Here is an 18,556-nt window from a genome sequence, read left to right as displayed (position 1 = left end):
CTCCCGCATATTGATAGTGGCTCCTTGATGCCCGCAAATGAGATCCAATCTCCCTGAATCTGGAGCGTGCAAGCAAGAGCGTGCGCTAGAGTGACTGCGTGTGTACGTGTGTGTGCTACTATTAATGCAGCACGTCTGAGAGCAAAGTGTCCTGATAGCTCTGTTACTGCTTATCAGACCAATCAATCGGATGAACGGTTCGAGAGATATGCGAATAACAGACAGACAGACAGACAGCTGTTCCTGTCATTTATAGATAGATAGATTAGTAGTAGTTTTTACTATACAATATGATAATACTGTAAGAATGCTAAGTGTGAACATCATATAAAAGCAAATGTAAATCCATGTAAACTTGTAAAAGTACCTTTCTGCAACAGACCACACCCATATAAGGTGCAACAGTGCCCTTAGAAACAGAGAAGACACAATGAAAAAAATATCTCAAGTATTCGATCACTGCAGTTAATCAGAAACTTTAGGATCACAACAGGGACTCTAGGATTATGTGTTGTTCTGAACAAGAAATAACAGCATGACATGGTTTATTTTGCTGAAAAATTTAATTGAAAGTCAATTTTATTATCAGTTTTTCTCAGTGGATGGTCATCATGTAAATATATATACATACTATGGCTGTCAGCGTTAATGCGTTAATCGCGATTACATTAATGCAATCCATAACGCGTTAATGTTTTTAAATCGCATTTTAATGTTGCAAGCCTTTTTGTCCCTTCCACTCACCCGTAGACGGCTCCTCTAGCTGTAGCGCTATGCTTTGAAGTGGCCTCCTGCAAATTCAAATCGCGATTAACTATGGAAATTCTGCGATTAATTGCGATTAAAAAAATTAATCGTTTGACAGCCCTAATACATACACAACTTCATGACACATGATAACAAGAGGTAAAAAAAATCATAAAAAACACAAAAATGAAAAACGGACTGTTTACAAGAAGTCACACTGGTGACTCAAAGCTTTTGTAGTTCAGCAACAGAAAGTAAGAAGTTACAGTAAAAACAGCAACATGTATGCATGTAGGAGACGGGGCATCAACTTTTAATGTTCCAGTTGCTGTAGAGTCATCTTGGCACTTTAAAGGTTGGTTATCAGTACTTACTAAGTGTCAAAAGGCATTAGGGGGCGCCACTGAGCTGTTAAGCAAACTTTGGGGCAGATGTAGTATTGTACATGGCAGGTTTCATGACTCTGTGAATAAATGGGTGCACGCCACGCAATGTGGTCGACTTCCTGTTGGGAAATTTAAAAAAACAACAACGTCAAACTCTCTAGAGCCACCTAGAAACAGTAAAACGGCCATCAAACCAAAACTAAATTTTTTGTCTCATAAAACACCCCTAACCTAAATCCAACGAGAAGGGCACAATTTTGCCTTTAAATGTATGATTATCGACGGTGTTTGGCCTCCTACAAACTTTTTCATTACTCGTCTGGTTTGGATTTTAGAAGCCCTCAAAGGTCAAGTGCCCAAAAACCCTCGCCAAAACGCTCCCATACACTATGAATGGGAGGAGAGACTAATGCCACTTTGACCCTAAATTTGACCACTTAAACATGCTCCAGAACAGACCAAATGTACCAAACACATCAGGTCCAGTCACAAATTTGATAAAATGGAAAAATTAACCCCAAAATGTGCTCTCTAGCGCCACCTTGAAACACTTAGACGTCCACTACGCCTGATAGAAATGTAGTAGAAAGATCAAACCAAAACTTAGTTGTTTAACCTACAAATCACACGCGGATACCGTTGACTTGATCAAACAGGAAGGGCACAATTTGCCCTTAAATTTGTGATTTTCTGCGATTTTTCAGGCTTTTCAAAATATATACATTATTCTTGCATACTTTCGGCTACAGACATTTTCCTGGTGGACCGACGCGCTATTTGGCCCAACGCTGCTTGCAGCTTTAATTTGCTCATGCTCTTCGAAATAATTTCGGGAAAAAAATCTTAAATTTTTGGAGTATTACTTTATTTCTCTCAGCTTCCTCTCTAGCTTCCTGTTCCAGACGTGCCTTCAATTGTTTTGTCTTCTCTTCCTTCTTAAGTTCTTGTTTTTTCTGTAACTTCTCCTTCTCCTTGACAGTTTTCACTTCTTTCATCAGTAGATGATACTTTTCATTCAATTCACGGATAATTTTCTCCATCTGCTTGTGCTGTTCCTCTTCTTTCTCTTTCAGGATGCATTGTTTCGCCTCTTCAATCGCTCTCTCTGTGTTTTGGAACATTTCAGTGGTGTAGTAGCTTCCTCCATTGTGTTTATTTATATTTCTGATCTTCTCGAGCAGCTCGCTGACCTGAGAACGATCCTCCACCTCATTATTGAACAGGTGGTACTGGCCGTTACATTTGCCCACAAGTTCCTTCAGATCTTTGCTGTTCAATAAGAATTCTTCGATAGATTTCCCTTTGAGCTTGTCACCATGGGTAAAGAGAACCATGCTGTATTTGTCGGCTTCCTCACCAAAGATTTTATGAATCTCCTGCACTGTTTGTTTTTCTTCCTCTGTGAATCTGTCCAGTCTGATGACGATCAGGAAGATATGAGGTCCAGGAGAAGCAAAAGAAACGCTCTGGCTAAGGTCTTTAACTGTTTTCTCTTCAGTGTTCTTGGTGTCAAACAGATCTGGAGTGTCGATAACAGCAACCTTTTGTCCATCCACCTCTCCAAAGACCTTTTTACACATTGTGGTCACAGATTTAAAGCAGTTTTGTCCCAGAATGGTGTTTCCTGTGGCACTCTTCCCAACTCCAGTCTTCCCCACCATCACAATCCTGATCATCTCATCATTGCTGTAGGTTGTGGGAAGACAACGAGGAGGTGAAACTGAAAGAAAGGACAAACAATCAATTTGTCTTCATAAAACATCTTCAATTATTCCACATCAGGATCAAGTTGTGCCTACAATAAACAGTTTTAGGGTACATGAGTGTTTAATCTCTTAATTACTCTCTTAATCTTACGAGCTATAAGCCAAAAAAAAAAGATTTTTATATTAATTGCGATTTTTTTCTGGTGATTTTAAAAAATCAATTCTCATACCAGAATCGATTTTTATTTGTTTAAATTGTTTTGTTTTTTTTTTGGGGGGGGGGGGGGGGGGGGTTCTAAAGACCAGCTAAATGTAGCAGTTTAGTTTATTGTAAGATGTTGGTGGATGAGAATGTTTTTTGTGAGGGCACGTGCACAGTTTTAAAAACAAATCTCATGGTTGCGCAGGTGGTCAAGTGGTTAGAGCGCATGCCATATATGCAGCCGACCCTGGTTCGAATCCCGATCAGAGGTCCTTTGCTGCATGTCACCCCCCTCTCTCTCCCATGTTTCCTGTCAATCTACTGATTAATAAAGGCATCTATGCCAACAAAAACTTAAAAATAAATAAAAAAATCTCACAAACTGATGTGTGTATTGTTTTTTGTAAATATGACTTATGGTGTATTATCAAGTGTTTGGTTCAACCTGTTCTTGTTTAAGGAAAGAAAATCACAATCATTGAAATATAAAATCGCAATACTTGGTAAAATCGAATCGCAATTTAAATTGAATCGGGACCCAAAAATCATTAGAGAATCGAATTGCGAAATTGAGCAACAGGTGAAACAAGTGAAAAGGAGAAGAGGTTCACCTTTGTGAAATACCTGACATTACAAAATACAAATTCATAACACCCAGAATATTTATATACATCAATCCAAAATATGATACAATGTTAAAAGGAAAATAAAGCTCTATTTGCACACAGCGATATCTCTGATGAAGAGTTTTTGGGACTCTAGTAAGCACACAGCTACACACTGTATTAAATATGTAAAGTTACTGTGTTCTTTTAAAAGGTTTAATTGAAACTCAGCCTAAACTGAACACAGTCAGTCCAGTCTAGTTAAAGAAATCAATCCTGGATCATTAACCATTAATCCAACAAACTGTGTTTTAGGAAAACACTCTGAAACTGCTCTTACTAAAATAATTAGTGACCTTAGACTAAACTCTGTTGAAAGTAAGGGCTTGTAGAACCTGATAATAATAACTCCCAATAATGTAATAAAAACGCCTCATAACTCAATGAAAAATGTAATAATGTTATTACAATATTGGGAAATTATTAGGTTCTGCAAAAATAAGGTTAACCTCCCGTTAATGTAATAATGTATTACATCATTGGTATAGAGATTGTTACATTATTGGGAAATGTACTTTATTACATTATCAGGTTTTATTACATTATCAGGTTCTACAGGTCTCAATTTTTTTTCAAACCTAAGCGTAGCATTCAATACAATGGACCGCAACATCCTAATCAACCATCTTGAAAACCAAGCTTGTAACAGAGTCAGTTGTGACACAGCTAGAAGACATTTTTCCCCCATTTTTTGGACTGACCAACAAATAAGCTGCATGTGTGATGAACAATGGTAGTAACTTCATGAAGCGTTCAAGGAGCATAAACAGCAGTAAGTAAACTCTGATGAGGAAGAGGAGATTGAGGACGATGGCAAAGTGATTGACAATGATTACTTTTAAATGAAAATGACTACTAACATGTAATAATATATTCAATTTTGAAAGAAACTGAACACTGATTGTCACTGTCTAGCCTAATTCTACGTGATTAAACTACAAATTAATCCTATGACTATCATGAACACAGTCGATACAACAGCGATAATCCACATCAGATACCTGCAGGGAGGAAACAGAAAGGTTTTACTGATTAATTCTTTAGATGTTAAGAAAAAAACTGCTGTTTTTGAAAAACTGAAGGCAGATTAAATATGGACTGACCATTTGGCATACCGGGCATTTTCCCGGTGGGCCGAACGCTATTTGGGCCGACAGTCCCGACATTTTTAAAAAACTGTATAGCCTATATTGGTCTGACCGGCACATAAAACCAGTAGATTGACACTGGGCTGGCCCAATCACATTGTTAAATACCAACCCCTTTTGCTTTGGTCCTGCCTGCGTAATGCATTCGGCAAATAAAAAGTCGGCGCAAGAGTTTGTTTCCTAACCACCGGCCCTTGACACACGCTGGTCTGTTTTCTTCACTGACACAGGGCTGGCCCAATCATGTCATGAAACACCTCCTCCCTTTGGCTTGGTGCACCGGTGTGTGCAGTCAGTGCAATGTAGGATGGAGAGGAAACTTAAAGGAGGCGCAGAGAAACTGGGAGACAAAAATAAACTACTTCAAGCAAACGCTGCCAAATGTGCAAAAATGACCAACATGTTTGCCATGGCAGAGCCTTCTTCAGCTCCCATGGCTGATGACAGTGTTGGTGGTGGCACTCAACAGGAGCATGTAGGAGAACCAGCGGTAAGCTGGACGACTTTCAAAACACTTTGAGTAGACTAATGCAACCCAGCCCCTTGGTAAATCTGATTAAATGATAAAACATCAATAAAATAATTTAATTATAATTTAATCATTTAATGTTAGTTAGCAAACTTCCTTACCACTAGCGGCTATTTATAAGACACTGTGTGTACACTGCCTGGATGAGGAAATAAGCTTTGACACTTTTATGTCTTCCATCCTCAATTAAATAGTCTTGAATGTGAGAACACTTTTTAAAACCACCATTCACCAACAATAACAGTAAATCAGCAGACAGTATTGTAATCTCATTATTAGACTATTATTATTTGTGGGATGAGTAGTAGTCTAGCCCAAGGCTAAGTTACTTTTTAGGCCTGTAAAAAATGTGTTTTTATATAGCCTAGGTGACTACGATGAATAAAAAATCACACTTTTTAAAATGACATCATTTTGTTCATTGCCAGTGTTGTGCCAATGCAGCTGTGTGTCTGTTTATCAGAGAATCCAATAATTCTGGACCTGACTGCATCCTTATGTAAAAACAAACAACAACAAAAAACCTGTCTGTATTCATGTTTTGTTGAATTAGGTTGAGATAGCATACCCAGAAGAGGAGAGTGTTAGTGAGAGAGAGGAGAGGGTGTGGAAGGTCGGTCTGGTCCAAAATGCCAGGGCCGATTTTTGTCCCAGTCCGCTCCTGACCAAGATCACCTGCAGTTGTCTTTAACTGTAGCGCTAACTAAAAATACAGGAAGTATTTGCTAATTCTCTCAAAGTTGTCATATTGTAATAATTTTTCTTAATGCAGTCCATTTGTTCACAGTAGGGGTAGGAACCTAGTTGTGGAGGGTGACAAAAACCATTAATGTTCAGTTTTTTAATTGCTCATAATTGTTCACTGTAACAATGTCCAGTGAAAATGCAGGCCACTGAGGTGTGCCAGCCTCTTTGATGGATAAAAGGGATGTGAAGGCAGAAAGCAATCCAATCATAATGTAAAACTTGCTGTAATTTAATGTCTTGCCTGGAATAGAAAAAACATGTTTGTTGTGTTTGAAATAATAGTAAGCCATGACTCAACATAACAATAACACCTGATCTCGCCTTTCAATGATCAATGTAGACTGCCATTGATTGGCAGAGTGAATGCACAGCATGAGCCATATAAACAACACAAAACAGACAGTTAACAATTAGATTCTACAATAATGCATATAACACCAAACAGAGGCCTTCGCCATAGTAGGATTTGTAAATTTGCCTTCTGGAAACATAAGTTATTTCAACAAGAGGTTATGGCTAATTATAATTCTTAGATTACAGTTTTGATTTTCACACCACATAGTTTAATGAATTCCTCCTAATCCGACCAACGTCATTTTGACTCTGTGTCATCTAAAGACTTTGAAGATGCGTCGTAGCAAGTCTCGCTCAGTCGTGGCGTGGCGGGGGAGCTTGGGCCCGATCATCGCTGCTTGCAGCTTTAATTAGGGCCCAAGCACTATACAGTGCAAAGGCCCTATTGTAATTGTACCGATTATTAGGGCCCAATGGTCTGAAAACATGTACAGTCTCATATTTAGTGACAGTCATAGCACCACCTACTGGCAACAGGAAGTCACTTGCTTCATTCTGTCACTAATTACTCCCATAATCTTAAGTATTTACACCTAAAATTGACACAGCTAAGACATAAGACCTAGGTGATGCTACATTCTGCAACTCATGACCCATCATCAAATACCGTTGCCATGACAACACATTCAACGCCATGAAAATACGATTACAGTTTTCAGGGGCAAAGGATGCCTCCACGGTAGCGAAACTCAACACACACGTTTGGAATGGGTTCATTTAACATCCTATATACTTCAATGGGATGGGCGTGACTAAACGGCTCAATAGTGCCCCCTTGAATATTTCAAAACTCAACCTCAGCCTTCCCGATTGACATAGAATAATGAAACTTGGTAGGTTTATGTATCATCTCCAGACGCACAAAAACGCCATTTGGACCCATACCCTAAGTCCAACAGGAAGTCGGCCATCTTGGGAAAAATGCTCAATTTTTGTGTCTTTCTTGCTCATTTCCAGGCCTCATATTTGAACGAATTACTCCTAGACATTTCATCCCATCCACTTCAAATTCGCTCAGAGTCATCTTGAGATATTGGAGATGAAAAGTTATCAAAAGCTTTTTCCCCCGTCATTCCTAGTTGCCGTGGTGATGCCACGGCAACCATGAAATGTCACGCCATGAAATGTCACGCCATGAAATTTCAAACTGTCATAACTTGAGTCCACATGCTCTGAGCTTTACCAAATTTCATATGCTTGTTCAGCGTCCTGGTCTGAACACATGTACAGTCTCATATTTAGTGACAGTCATAGCACCACGTACTGGCAACAGGAAGTCACTTGCTTCATTCTTTCAATGATTATTTCCATAATCATTGAAAGAGCCGAGCCGCAGCCCGACATGCGTGGGGGCACGAGGGCCCGTTCATCACTGCTTGCAGTTTTAATTAAGTTTATTCATCGGAGTTAGAACATGTTTGGTGCACTGCTTACTCAGATAAGTTAAAGGACACATAGTTAATTTCTGAATAATTAATTTGTCAGAAGTAAAAACTGTCACTCTGAAGCAGGTCTCAAATGGCAGAGCAGGAGCAGATAGATGAGCTTGATGATATACAACAAGCTGTACAGTCTGAAGAGCCTCGTAGAAGTGAAAGAGCCCGCACATTAACAGAGAAAGGAAAGGAATTTCAAAAGGAAAGGACTAAAGGGCTACTTCTACGTTTTAACAGCATTTATGACCGCTGGAAAGCTCTCACCAAGGTTGCTAAAAAGTCTGTAATAAAACAGGATCCCAGCAACATTCTTGAAGAACACATCAGCACTATTAAGAAGGAGTTGTCTGAGCTGAGCAATGTTTATGATGAATATCGAAGGATTGACAGCCCAGATCATGAAATGCGCCGCAAGATGGATAACTGTGTATCTGTCACAGGTGGTGTGGTTCAGAATGCTCAATCAAAATTCAAGGAGCAGTGGATAAGATTATTTGGCCTGATGCTGGTTCTGTATTTGCTTCCTCTGTATCCAGTGTCTCTCATCCAGACTCTAAGTACTCTAACACCAATTCTATTCTCTCTAATGTATCCTCAGTCAAAAGACAAGAAGCTGCAGCAGAATATGCCGCCACACAAGCTGTATTGAAGATTATGGCTGAGCAAGAGCTTCACCAAGAGAAACTGCAAAGACTTGAGGACGAGAACAAGCTGATAGCTGCAGACCAAGAAGCAGCTGCAGTGTCTCGCCGTCTAGAAGCAGAAAAGGAAGAAACTGAACGCAAAATAGAAAGAGAGAGAAAAGAAGTTGCACTTTTAAAGCAACAGCAAGAAGAAAGTGCAGCAAGAAATAAGTCAGTCAAAGACGTAAAAAGAGAACTTGAGCATTTGGAGGAGTTGAAAAGCTTCAAGTTTATGATGAAGGTGAGTTTCCAAAGAACACAGAACTGTCTACAGCCATGCAAGCAACCAGTCAGATGAATCCTGTGTATCAACACACACAAAAGGATGCAGCTCCAAGACATGTTGTTCAAGATGGTTCAGGAGAGCTTGTCAAAGTTTTAGCTGAGGCTATATCAGCAAATAGGCTACCTATTCCAGAGCCTACCATCTTTAGTGGTGACCCACTCAAGTTCAACCACTGGAAGTCATCCTTTCATACACTGATTGAGAACAAAAATATTCCAGCAACAGAAAAAATCTTCTTCCTTCAGAAATATGTAGGAGGAGCAGCTAAAGAGGCTTTAGAAGGCTTTTTTCTGACTGATTCGGAAGATTCATATTATGTAGTATAGGACTTGCTTAATGAATGATATGGTGAGCCTTTTGTAATTGCCAAAGCCTTCCGAGACAAACTACACGCTTGGCCAAAAATAGGCTCAAGAGAGAGTGCTGAACTGAGAAAGTTTGTGGACTTTTTACGTAGCTGTAAATCTGCCATGGCTCATAATGAGAGTTTAAATGTTCTTAATGATGGAATTGAGAATCAGAAACTCACTGCTAAGCTACCTGACTGGCTAAGTACCAGATGGAACCGAAAAGCCACACAGTATCAGCTGGAACACAGAAGGTTCCCAAGCTTTGATTATTTTGTGACTTTCTTAAACATGGAAGCCAGTATCGCATGTAGTCCCATAACCTCTTACCATGCTTTACAGCAAAGTGAATCTGACAGACCAAAGATCAAGAACCAAACAACAGGGGTTTTCAAAAATAGAACTGTGGGTGCAAAGATCTTCACAACCAACACTAGTGAGAAGAGCATAGTCACATGTGTGTTTTGTCAGAAAACAGGACATAGCTTGTACAAGTGCAGAAGATTCATTGAAAAGCCAATTGCTGACAGAGTGAAGTTTATTCAAGTCGAGAAACTGTGTTTTGGCTGCTTAAGTCCTGGCCATCAATTCAAAAGCTGCAATAAGCGAATGGTGTGTGACACCTGCTCAAAACGTCACCCCACATGTCTTCATGAAGATCGCTTAAAACAAGAATCAAAGAGAGAACATTCTGAAGACATAAGTAACACTAAGGAAAGGAAAATACAGTTAACACAACCACAACACGTAACCAAGGAAATCACATCTAACAGAGTTGTCCAAGACAGCAATAACACCCAGACTTCAACAATTATGCCTGTCTATGTATCATCACCAAGTGAGTCAAAGAAAGAAGTTCTCGTCAATGCTCTACTCGATTCACAGAGTGACTCATCATTCATTCTTAAAGATGTAGCAGATGTTTTAGATATGGACACAGAGCAAGTGAAATTGAGACTCTCTACTATGACATCAAAAAAGACTGTTGTAACCTGTAAAAGACTGAAAGGCCTACAAATAAGAGGGCTATTCTCCTCTAAGAAAATCACAGTGCCAACAACTTACACTCGGGAGTTCATTCCTGCTAATCGCACACACATTCCAACTCCGGAGACTGCCAAGGCATGGCCTCATCTGGTGCATTTAGCAGAGCACATCGCTCCACAAATGGAATGTGAGATTGGTTTACTTATCGGTTACAACTGCCCACAAGCTCTAATGCCCAGAGAAGTTTTAATTGGGGAGGAGAACCAACCCTTTGCTCAGAAAACTGATTTAGGTTGGAGCATAGTGAGTTATGGTGAACCAAAAGAAAATGAAGGTGATGCAATTGGTGTAAGTCACCGCATCCTTGTAAGGCAGGTAACACCAGTACACAAACCAACAGTCAAGCTGAAGAGTGAAGTTCACTACGTCTGTAACACTCGCATCAAAGAAGTGGTTACTCCAGATGATGTAATCAAGGTGCTGGAATCAGACTTCAGTGAACGAGTTGAAGAAGAAACGGTCATCTCTCAGGAAGATCTCCAGTTCTTGAACAAGTTGAAAGACGGAATCAAACATAAACAAGATGGTCATTATGAAATGCCCTTACCCTTTAAACAAGACAAGCCAGACTTACCCAATAACATGTCATGTGCTGTCCAGCGTTTGAAGTGTCTGGAACGAAAACTCAAGAGAGACAAGCAATACTGCACAGATTATATTAACTTTATGCAAGACATCATCACACGTGGTGATACAGAGAAGGTCCCAGAAGAGGAACTCAACAATCATCCAGCTTGGTATATTCCCCACCACGGGGTATATCACCCTCAAAAGCCTGGGAAAATTCGTGTAGTCTTTGATTGCTCAGCGAAGTTCCAAGACACATCATTGAATGATCACCTTCTTACTGGACCAGATCTCACAAACAGCCTGGTGGGTGTCCTTTGCAGGTTCCGTAAAGGCCCTGTTGCTGTTATGTGTGATGTGGAACGAATGTTTCATCAGTTCCATGTAAGGCCTGAGGACCAAGACCACTTGAGGTTCTTATGGTGGGAGAATGGTGATCTTGAGTCTCCACCATCAATTTTTCGGATGAAAGTTCATCTCTTCGGTGCAGCTTCCTCACCTGGTTGTGCCAATTTCGGTCTCAAACATATAGCTGTTGAGGGTCAAGACCAGGTTAGCCAAGACACTGTGAAGTTTGTACAGCAAAATTTTTATGTGGATGATGGGCTTGTTAGTGTGATGTCTGACGCTGAGGCAATCCAGCTTGTTGAAGAAGCCAGAAAGCTCTGTAATGTAGGTTGAGGCTACACAAGTTCATCTCTAACAGCAACAAAGTATTGAAATCAATACCCAAGGAAGAGTGTGCAGAAAGTGTGAAAGACCTGGATATGGCTTTGGGAGAGCCACTGATGGAGCGTGCACTTGACGTGCAGTGGTGCGTCTTCTCTGATGACTTTCAGTTCAGAGTTACTGTGAAGGAAAGCCCATTAACCAGAAGAGGAGTGTTATCCACTGTAGCCTCCATCTATGACCCGCTGGGGTTCGTTTCACCATTCATCCTCTGGGGAAAACTGCTTTTACAACAGATGTGTCTTGACAAAGTCGGCTGGGATGAGCCACTCCCTGAAGAGCTCAGAATACAGTGGGAGTTGTGGCTACAAGATCTTCAGAACCTATCTAATGTAAAGATCAAGAGATGCTATATTCTAGAAAGGTTCACAGATGTTAAGAAGTACGAACATCACTTTTCAGACGCTAGCGTCACTGGTTATGGTGAGTGTAGTTATCTCAGAGCAATCAGTGCTAATGGAGAAGTCCATTGCTCGTTAGTGATGGGAAAAGCACGTGTTGCTCCGACCAAGGTAATTACTATACCACGCCTTGAGTTGTCTGCAGCAGTGGTGGCAGCAAGGACAAGTGTCATGCTCAGAAATGAGCTTGAGATAGACAATCTTCAAGAATATTTGGACTGACTCTAAGGTCGTTCTTGGATATATTAACAATGATGCCAAACGGTTTCATGTGTTTGTAGCAAACAGAATCCAAAGAATTAAGTCCACTACAGATCCTAACCAATGGCAGTATGTGAAATCCGAGGATAACCCTGCGGATCACGCTTCCAGGGGCCTGATGGCACATCAGCTTGTCAGTTCAAATTGGTTCACTGGCCCAGATTTTCTATGGGAACAAGACCTACCTGCAGGAAATGTCAAGGTGGGAGAAGTCAGTGATGATGATCCAGAACTACGTAAAGTTCAGGTTCTTCACACCAAAGCAAAGGAAGAGAGGACTTTGCTAGATCGCCTCTCCAAGTTTTCTGACTGGAAAAGAGCTGTCAAAGCCATTGCTTGTCTGAAGCGACATGTGAAACAAAGAAAGGGTCTCAAATCTAAAACAAGTGAAACTACAAGTGTTGAGGAAAGACAGGAAGCAGAGCTTTTCATCATCAAATTGGTTCAAGAGGAAGCATTCAGCTCTGAGATCAAAAGTATAAAGCAATGCAAGGAAGTAAGACCTAAAGATAAAACAAACAAGCTACACAAGCTAAATCCATTCATGGATGAGTATGGTGTGCTCAGGGTTGGAGGACGTTTGACAAGGTCTAGTCTTCACCCACATGTCAAGCATCCTGCCATTCTGCCCAAGACAAGTCATGTGTCTTCTTTACTCATCAAGCATTACCACCAGAGCGTGCATCATCAAGGAAGAGGCATAACTGTAAAAATAGGTTGCAGCAGTGCAGTTGCCTCACACATCTACAAGTGCATGATGTGCAGAAAGTACAGAAGAAGCACACAAGATCCAAAGATGGCAGACTTGCCAGAAGACAGGATGGAAAGTACACCTCCATTTACATATTGTGGCCTAGATTGCTTCGGACCATTCTATGTCAAGGAAGCAAGAAAGGAACTGAAGAAGTATGGTCTTCTTTTTACATGCATGTGTTCAAGAGCTGTACACATAGAAATGTTAGATGATGTCACCACAGATGCTTTCATCAATGCATTGCGCACATTCATTGCAATCCGTGGGAATGTGAGACAGCTGAGATGTGATCATGGCACCAACTTTGTAGGTGCGACAAGAGAGTTCATGAATGCAATGAAAGATCTGGACCATGAACAAATGAAGGAATATGGATGTGAGTTCATAATGAACACCCCATCATCAAGCCACATGGGAGGTGTGTGGGAAAGACACATCAAAACAATCAGAAGTGTTCTCACTGCAATCCTGGATCAGTCTGCTAAAAGACTTGACACTGCTTCACTTCGAACATTTCTGTATGAGGTGATGGCTATTATAAACAGCAGACCTCTGACAATTGAACACTTAAATGATCCCACAAGTCTGGAGCCTTTGACTCCCAACCACATTCTCATGATGAAGTCCAGCATAATATTCCCCCCTCCTGATCAGTTTGTGAAGCAGGACCTGTATTTGCGTAGGAGATGGCGACAAGTGCAGTTTCTGTCAAATGAATTCTGGGTTAGGTGGAGGAAGGAATATCTCCTTAATCTTCAGCAGAGACAAATCTGGCAAGCAGATAAGAGAGATACAAAGGTTAACGACATAGTTATCATTTGTGAGGACAGTTTACCACGAAATCAGTGGAAATTGGCAAGAGTGACAGAAGTGTATCCCAGTGCAGATGGAAAAGTCAGAAAGGTGAAACTCTTAGTCAGTGACTCAACCTTAGACAAACAAGGGAAACGTACTACTAAGCCAGTGTATCTTGACCGGCCTGTGCAAAAGATTGTTGTACTGCTTGAAGCAGAGTAAGTGTAATAGTTCACCTTGTAGATAATAAGTTCAGCATGTAAGGTTGAAACAAAGGTGTAAAATGTAAGTGTGTATTGAAATCACAACAACTGTGATTTGGTGGGAGTTTAACTGCCATAAACATTATTTATGTTGTCATTTATGTTTTGTAGAATATTTTATTTAACACTGTTTATTTTTATGCATATTTAATTTCTTTATTCCACACTTCAGCCTAAGAGGAAATAATGTTTATTCCTTGTTGAGTGACGGGAATAAACTTAGAGTGACTTAGTTTGATGTGACACTTCACGCCAAGATTTTGTTTTTGATTGTAACCCTCCAAGAAGAAGAAGAAGAAAAAGAAATGTTTTGTCGCATGGTGGACTCATTCCCTCAGGGGTGCAGCCAGCGAGGTATTTTATTTTCTTATACTGTGTTGTATTCGTCTGTATATGTGTGAAACATGTTTAATTGCGTGTTGTATGTTAACAGTTCGACGGTGATGGTCGCAATAAAATCATCTGTAACAAAGAACTGTGGTCCGTGCCTACCTGACGGGAGTGATATTTTGAATGAGTGATTAATTCATGTTTACTGAGGACAAAATAAATAGTCTTATTGTTTTGTATGGTAGTTTTATGATTTGTGGTGTATAAAAAGATTCAACATTTATCAATAGAAGATGAACAAAATGTACAAAATATAATTTCATACAACCAAGTAATTTAAAATATAAATGATTTGAAGATTTACTTAATAATTTCATAACAGTGCTGTTCCTGTCTGTGGAAAAAATGAAGTAGACTTTAATTAATAAGTTTAAATAAATATTATTTATGCTTAAATATGATTAACATTCACTTAATATCCTCAGGGATGTTAAGTTGAGAATAAAGTACATTCATAAGGAAAAAATAAATTGTGTACTCATCCCGGCAGTAGCCCCGTGGCACTCAAAATTTCCCTAGTCTAGTTAGTTCTAATTCATTGAGATGAAAAAACACATAAAACACCTAATTCACTATTCTAATACGAATTTATGTGTACTTTACATGCTTAATGTTTGAACTAGTGCAATATATATTCCCATTTTTATTATTTTAAAATTGACCTGTTGAAAATCCTCATACGTCATTGATCCACTTATTAAAATTCTAAATGTACATATCTATTCTTTAACTGAGGACAGCATGAAGTTAATAATTTATGTAATATAATAATTCAGAGTTTACAGACAGAACTGATTTAACTTGTTTGGTGTGTGGTTGTCTGGTTTGGTTTTTGCTCTCTAAGCCTACAGTATATTGTTAGTGTGTTTACAGACATTACTGATAGCAGAGAGACTTCTGAAGGAGAACTGATGTGTGGCAGAGGTCTGTTATGTCCTGTGTGTTTCTGTGTGGAAGTCTCTGAATAACTGCACCTGTCCACTCAGTGGCACCTGGCCCACCAACAAGAGACCCTTCCTCCTTTCATTTATTAATACAGTTATATTTGGTTTATCCACACATTTGGGATTCCTCCATCATGCTGCCTCCCTCTGAGTCATTGTTGTAACATTAGAAACATCTTTAGCACCAACACATTTAGCTTTTCACACTTTAAAAGAATCCAGAGAACAAAAAATAATAAGGGAACTGTAACAGCTGCTGTATCTGTGAATAAACAAAGTTAACACACATAAAAACAGTTAAAGTAACTATAGTTAAGTTCATGTACAGAGTTTCCAGTCTGAGCAGGACTAACTAAAAGGATTAGGTTGGCACAAAAACAAAAACACAACAAACTGATGAAACTGGAAAGTATGAACCTGTGTGCTGCAGCTTTCAATCAGTAAATGAAACATACTTACCAGTAGATGATATGGACCCTGTGAAGAAAAGAAAATGCATGAAGTTATGTGTTAACATGTTCAGACACCTGCTTATATCCTATCTGTGCTTTCTGGACTTCTTTCAATTAATTTAATCACTAAGAGTAAAACAGAAAAGAGAAACAACTTTCTTCATGTTTAAAATGATGATAAATAGTAGATTAGTTTCAGATATTTACTAAATGTTTTTATGGTTTCCTATCACACCATTAACACCATTCACACCATTAACTCCATTAACTCCATTAACACCATTAACTCCATTAACACCATTACCACCATTAACACCATTAACTCCATTAACTCCATTAACACCATTAACACCATTAACTCCATTAACTCCATTAACACCATTAACACCATTAACACCATTAACTCCATTAACCATTAACTCCATTAACACCATTAACTCCATTAACACCATTAACACCATTAACACCATTAACTCCATTAACACCATTAACACCATTAACACCAGCATCTCCTAACATCACTGTCATCATCTTTAAATCTACACTCACACATAATGGTTTGATTTTTAATAAACAGTAAAGTATTTAAGCTCTCATGCTGGGCCAGATTTATATTATTCATTTAGATATAACAATTATCAACATTTTTATATTAATAACAAGGTGAGACAATCAAGAATAAAATATCTGGTTATTAATACAGTATTTCATTATCTAACACTGCTCATCAGAATCTGTACAAAATCATGTAGCTCAACATCATATCACACCTATAATCTACTTTAATGTAATATGTTAATGTTTTATATCATGTTATAATATTCTCAGGTCTGTCAACATCATGTGTATGAGAGGAAGAAATGATCCAACAACCAATTTCTTTCTCAAAAAAATCTATTTCACACTTTAAAAGAATCTATAAATGAAAATATAAATGAAACACTTATAAGGAAACTGTAACAACTGCTGTATCTGTGAATAAACAAAGTTAACACACATAAAAACAGTTAAAGTAACTATAGTTAAGTTCATGTACAGAGTTTCCAGTCTGAGCAGGACTAACTAAAAGGATTAGGTTGGCACAAAAACAAAAACACAACAAACTGATGAAACTGGAAAGTATGAACCTGTGTGCTGCAGCTTTCAATCAGTAAATGAAACATACTTACCAGATTTAACCCTTCTGAGTCTGAAGCCTGTGAAGAAAAGAAAATGCATGAAGTTCTGTGTTATCTGCTTATATCCTATCTGTGCTTTCTGGACTCTTTTATTTATTATACTAACAAGTATTGTGTGATGTATCTTATTCCTCTGTTGATCTCTACAGCAGTGCAGCTCTGTGATTAATGACTGACATCTTTCTTCATCACTATTAACACACACTCTGTTTATTTCTGGTATTTTCTCAGTTACCTCTAGTAATATCTAGCCATGAAGATTAGATTTTAACACTTTAATTTATCTCTTGCTGCCACTTGAGGCTGCAAAAGCAGAAACCTGATATTAAATAATAAACAGAACATACTTACCAGAGTAATTGCTGTTCTCAGACACATGAAACCCTTTGAAGAAAAGAAAACGCATCAATGTCTGTAATAACTGTTTATATCCAATCTGTGCTTTCTGCATTTCTTTCAGTTGATTTAATCACTAAGAGTACAACAGAAAAGAGAAAAAACTTTCTTCATGTTTAAAATGATGATAAATAGTAGATTAGTTTCAGATATTTACTAAATGTTTTTATGGTTTCCTATCACACCATTAACACTGTTGTGTTTTCTGTGGAGTTGATAATTTGTGGAGTTTTGTTATTTCTTATTTACATGTTTATTCAAATACTTATTTACTTTAAACCAGAGCTACAAATGCAGTCATAGAGAAACGTTTGAGGTGTCACAGCCTAATAGTGTAGTGTCTCTTTAAGAGAGAGGTGTGCTGTGAGAACAGCTGACCGGTGTTTACTACGTTAAAAGGAAGCGTGAGATTCATTTAGTTTGTAGTAACTTTCAACCCGGTGTGCAGCCACTTGGTAAGTTCTCTCTTAATTTCAAATGCTTTCTTGTCTGTTTTTATGTTGTACGCTTCATGTCGTCTGCTGTCGCCATGCTGTGTTGTTTATTGTGCTTATGTCTAGTGATGGCGAAATGAAGCTTTCCGAACCAATGACGCTTTCAATGCAATTGTATTGAAAAAAGGTTCATGGTTCGAAGCTTCAAAACTCCATGAGGACCTCTAATGGTGATAGAGTGATATTGCATTGGGGCCATTGTGATGTAGTTCAGAGGCCTTGAATGGTGTTTATAAAGAGTGCTTGTGGACAGTATTGTCTGTAATATAATAAAGCACATTGTTAAATGATCAGATGAGATAAAGACTTTTATTTGTCCCACAGTGTGGAACATTATATATAAATAAATGAATATATATATATATATATATATATATATATATATATATATATATATCTCAAATATCATTATTATTATTAAGTAATTAATTATTATTATATCATTACTAAAAAACAGGGGTAATAATGTGTAGTTTGACATTGTGCATTAAAGCAAATTAGTAGTTAATAAGTTTCAGTAATCCCGGTAGTATAATTGTCGTGATAATATAATGAAAATAATAAATAATAAAAGTGAAAAGAGAGAAAGAGGGTAAATGTAGATATCCACCAAGAAAACCCATTGTGGGACTCAAACCGTGATCTCGCA

General features: G+C 38.5%; 1 protein-coding gene across 1 annotated transcript; it reads right to left on the bottom strand.

Moving 5' to 3' along the window:
• Positions 1 to 1,158: 1,158 nt before the first annotated feature.
• LOC128374570 (GTPase IMAP family member 9-like) lies at positions 1,159 to 4,828 on the bottom strand. The gene is made up of 3 exons (XM_053334823.1): positions 4,810 to 4,828; positions 2,142 to 2,853; positions 1,159 to 1,252 (listed from the first exon to the last, which is right to left on the bottom strand). Exons 1-3 carry the CDS (start codon positions 4,826 to 4,828, stop codon positions 1,159 to 1,161), a joined length of 825 nt encoding a protein of 274 aa, XP_053190798.1.
• Positions 4,829 to 18,556: the final 13,728 nt, after the last annotated feature.

Source organism: Scomber japonicus, chromosome 15, assembly GCF_027409825.1.
Source record: "Scomber japonicus isolate fScoJap1 chromosome 15, fScoJap1.pri, whole genome shotgun sequence".
Taxonomy (NCBI): domain Eukaryota; kingdom Metazoa; phylum Chordata; class Actinopteri; order Scombriformes; family Scombridae; genus Scomber; species Scomber japonicus.
The sequence above is the reverse complement of the archived record's forward strand: the minus strand, read 5'-3'. Positions and strand labels throughout refer to the sequence as shown.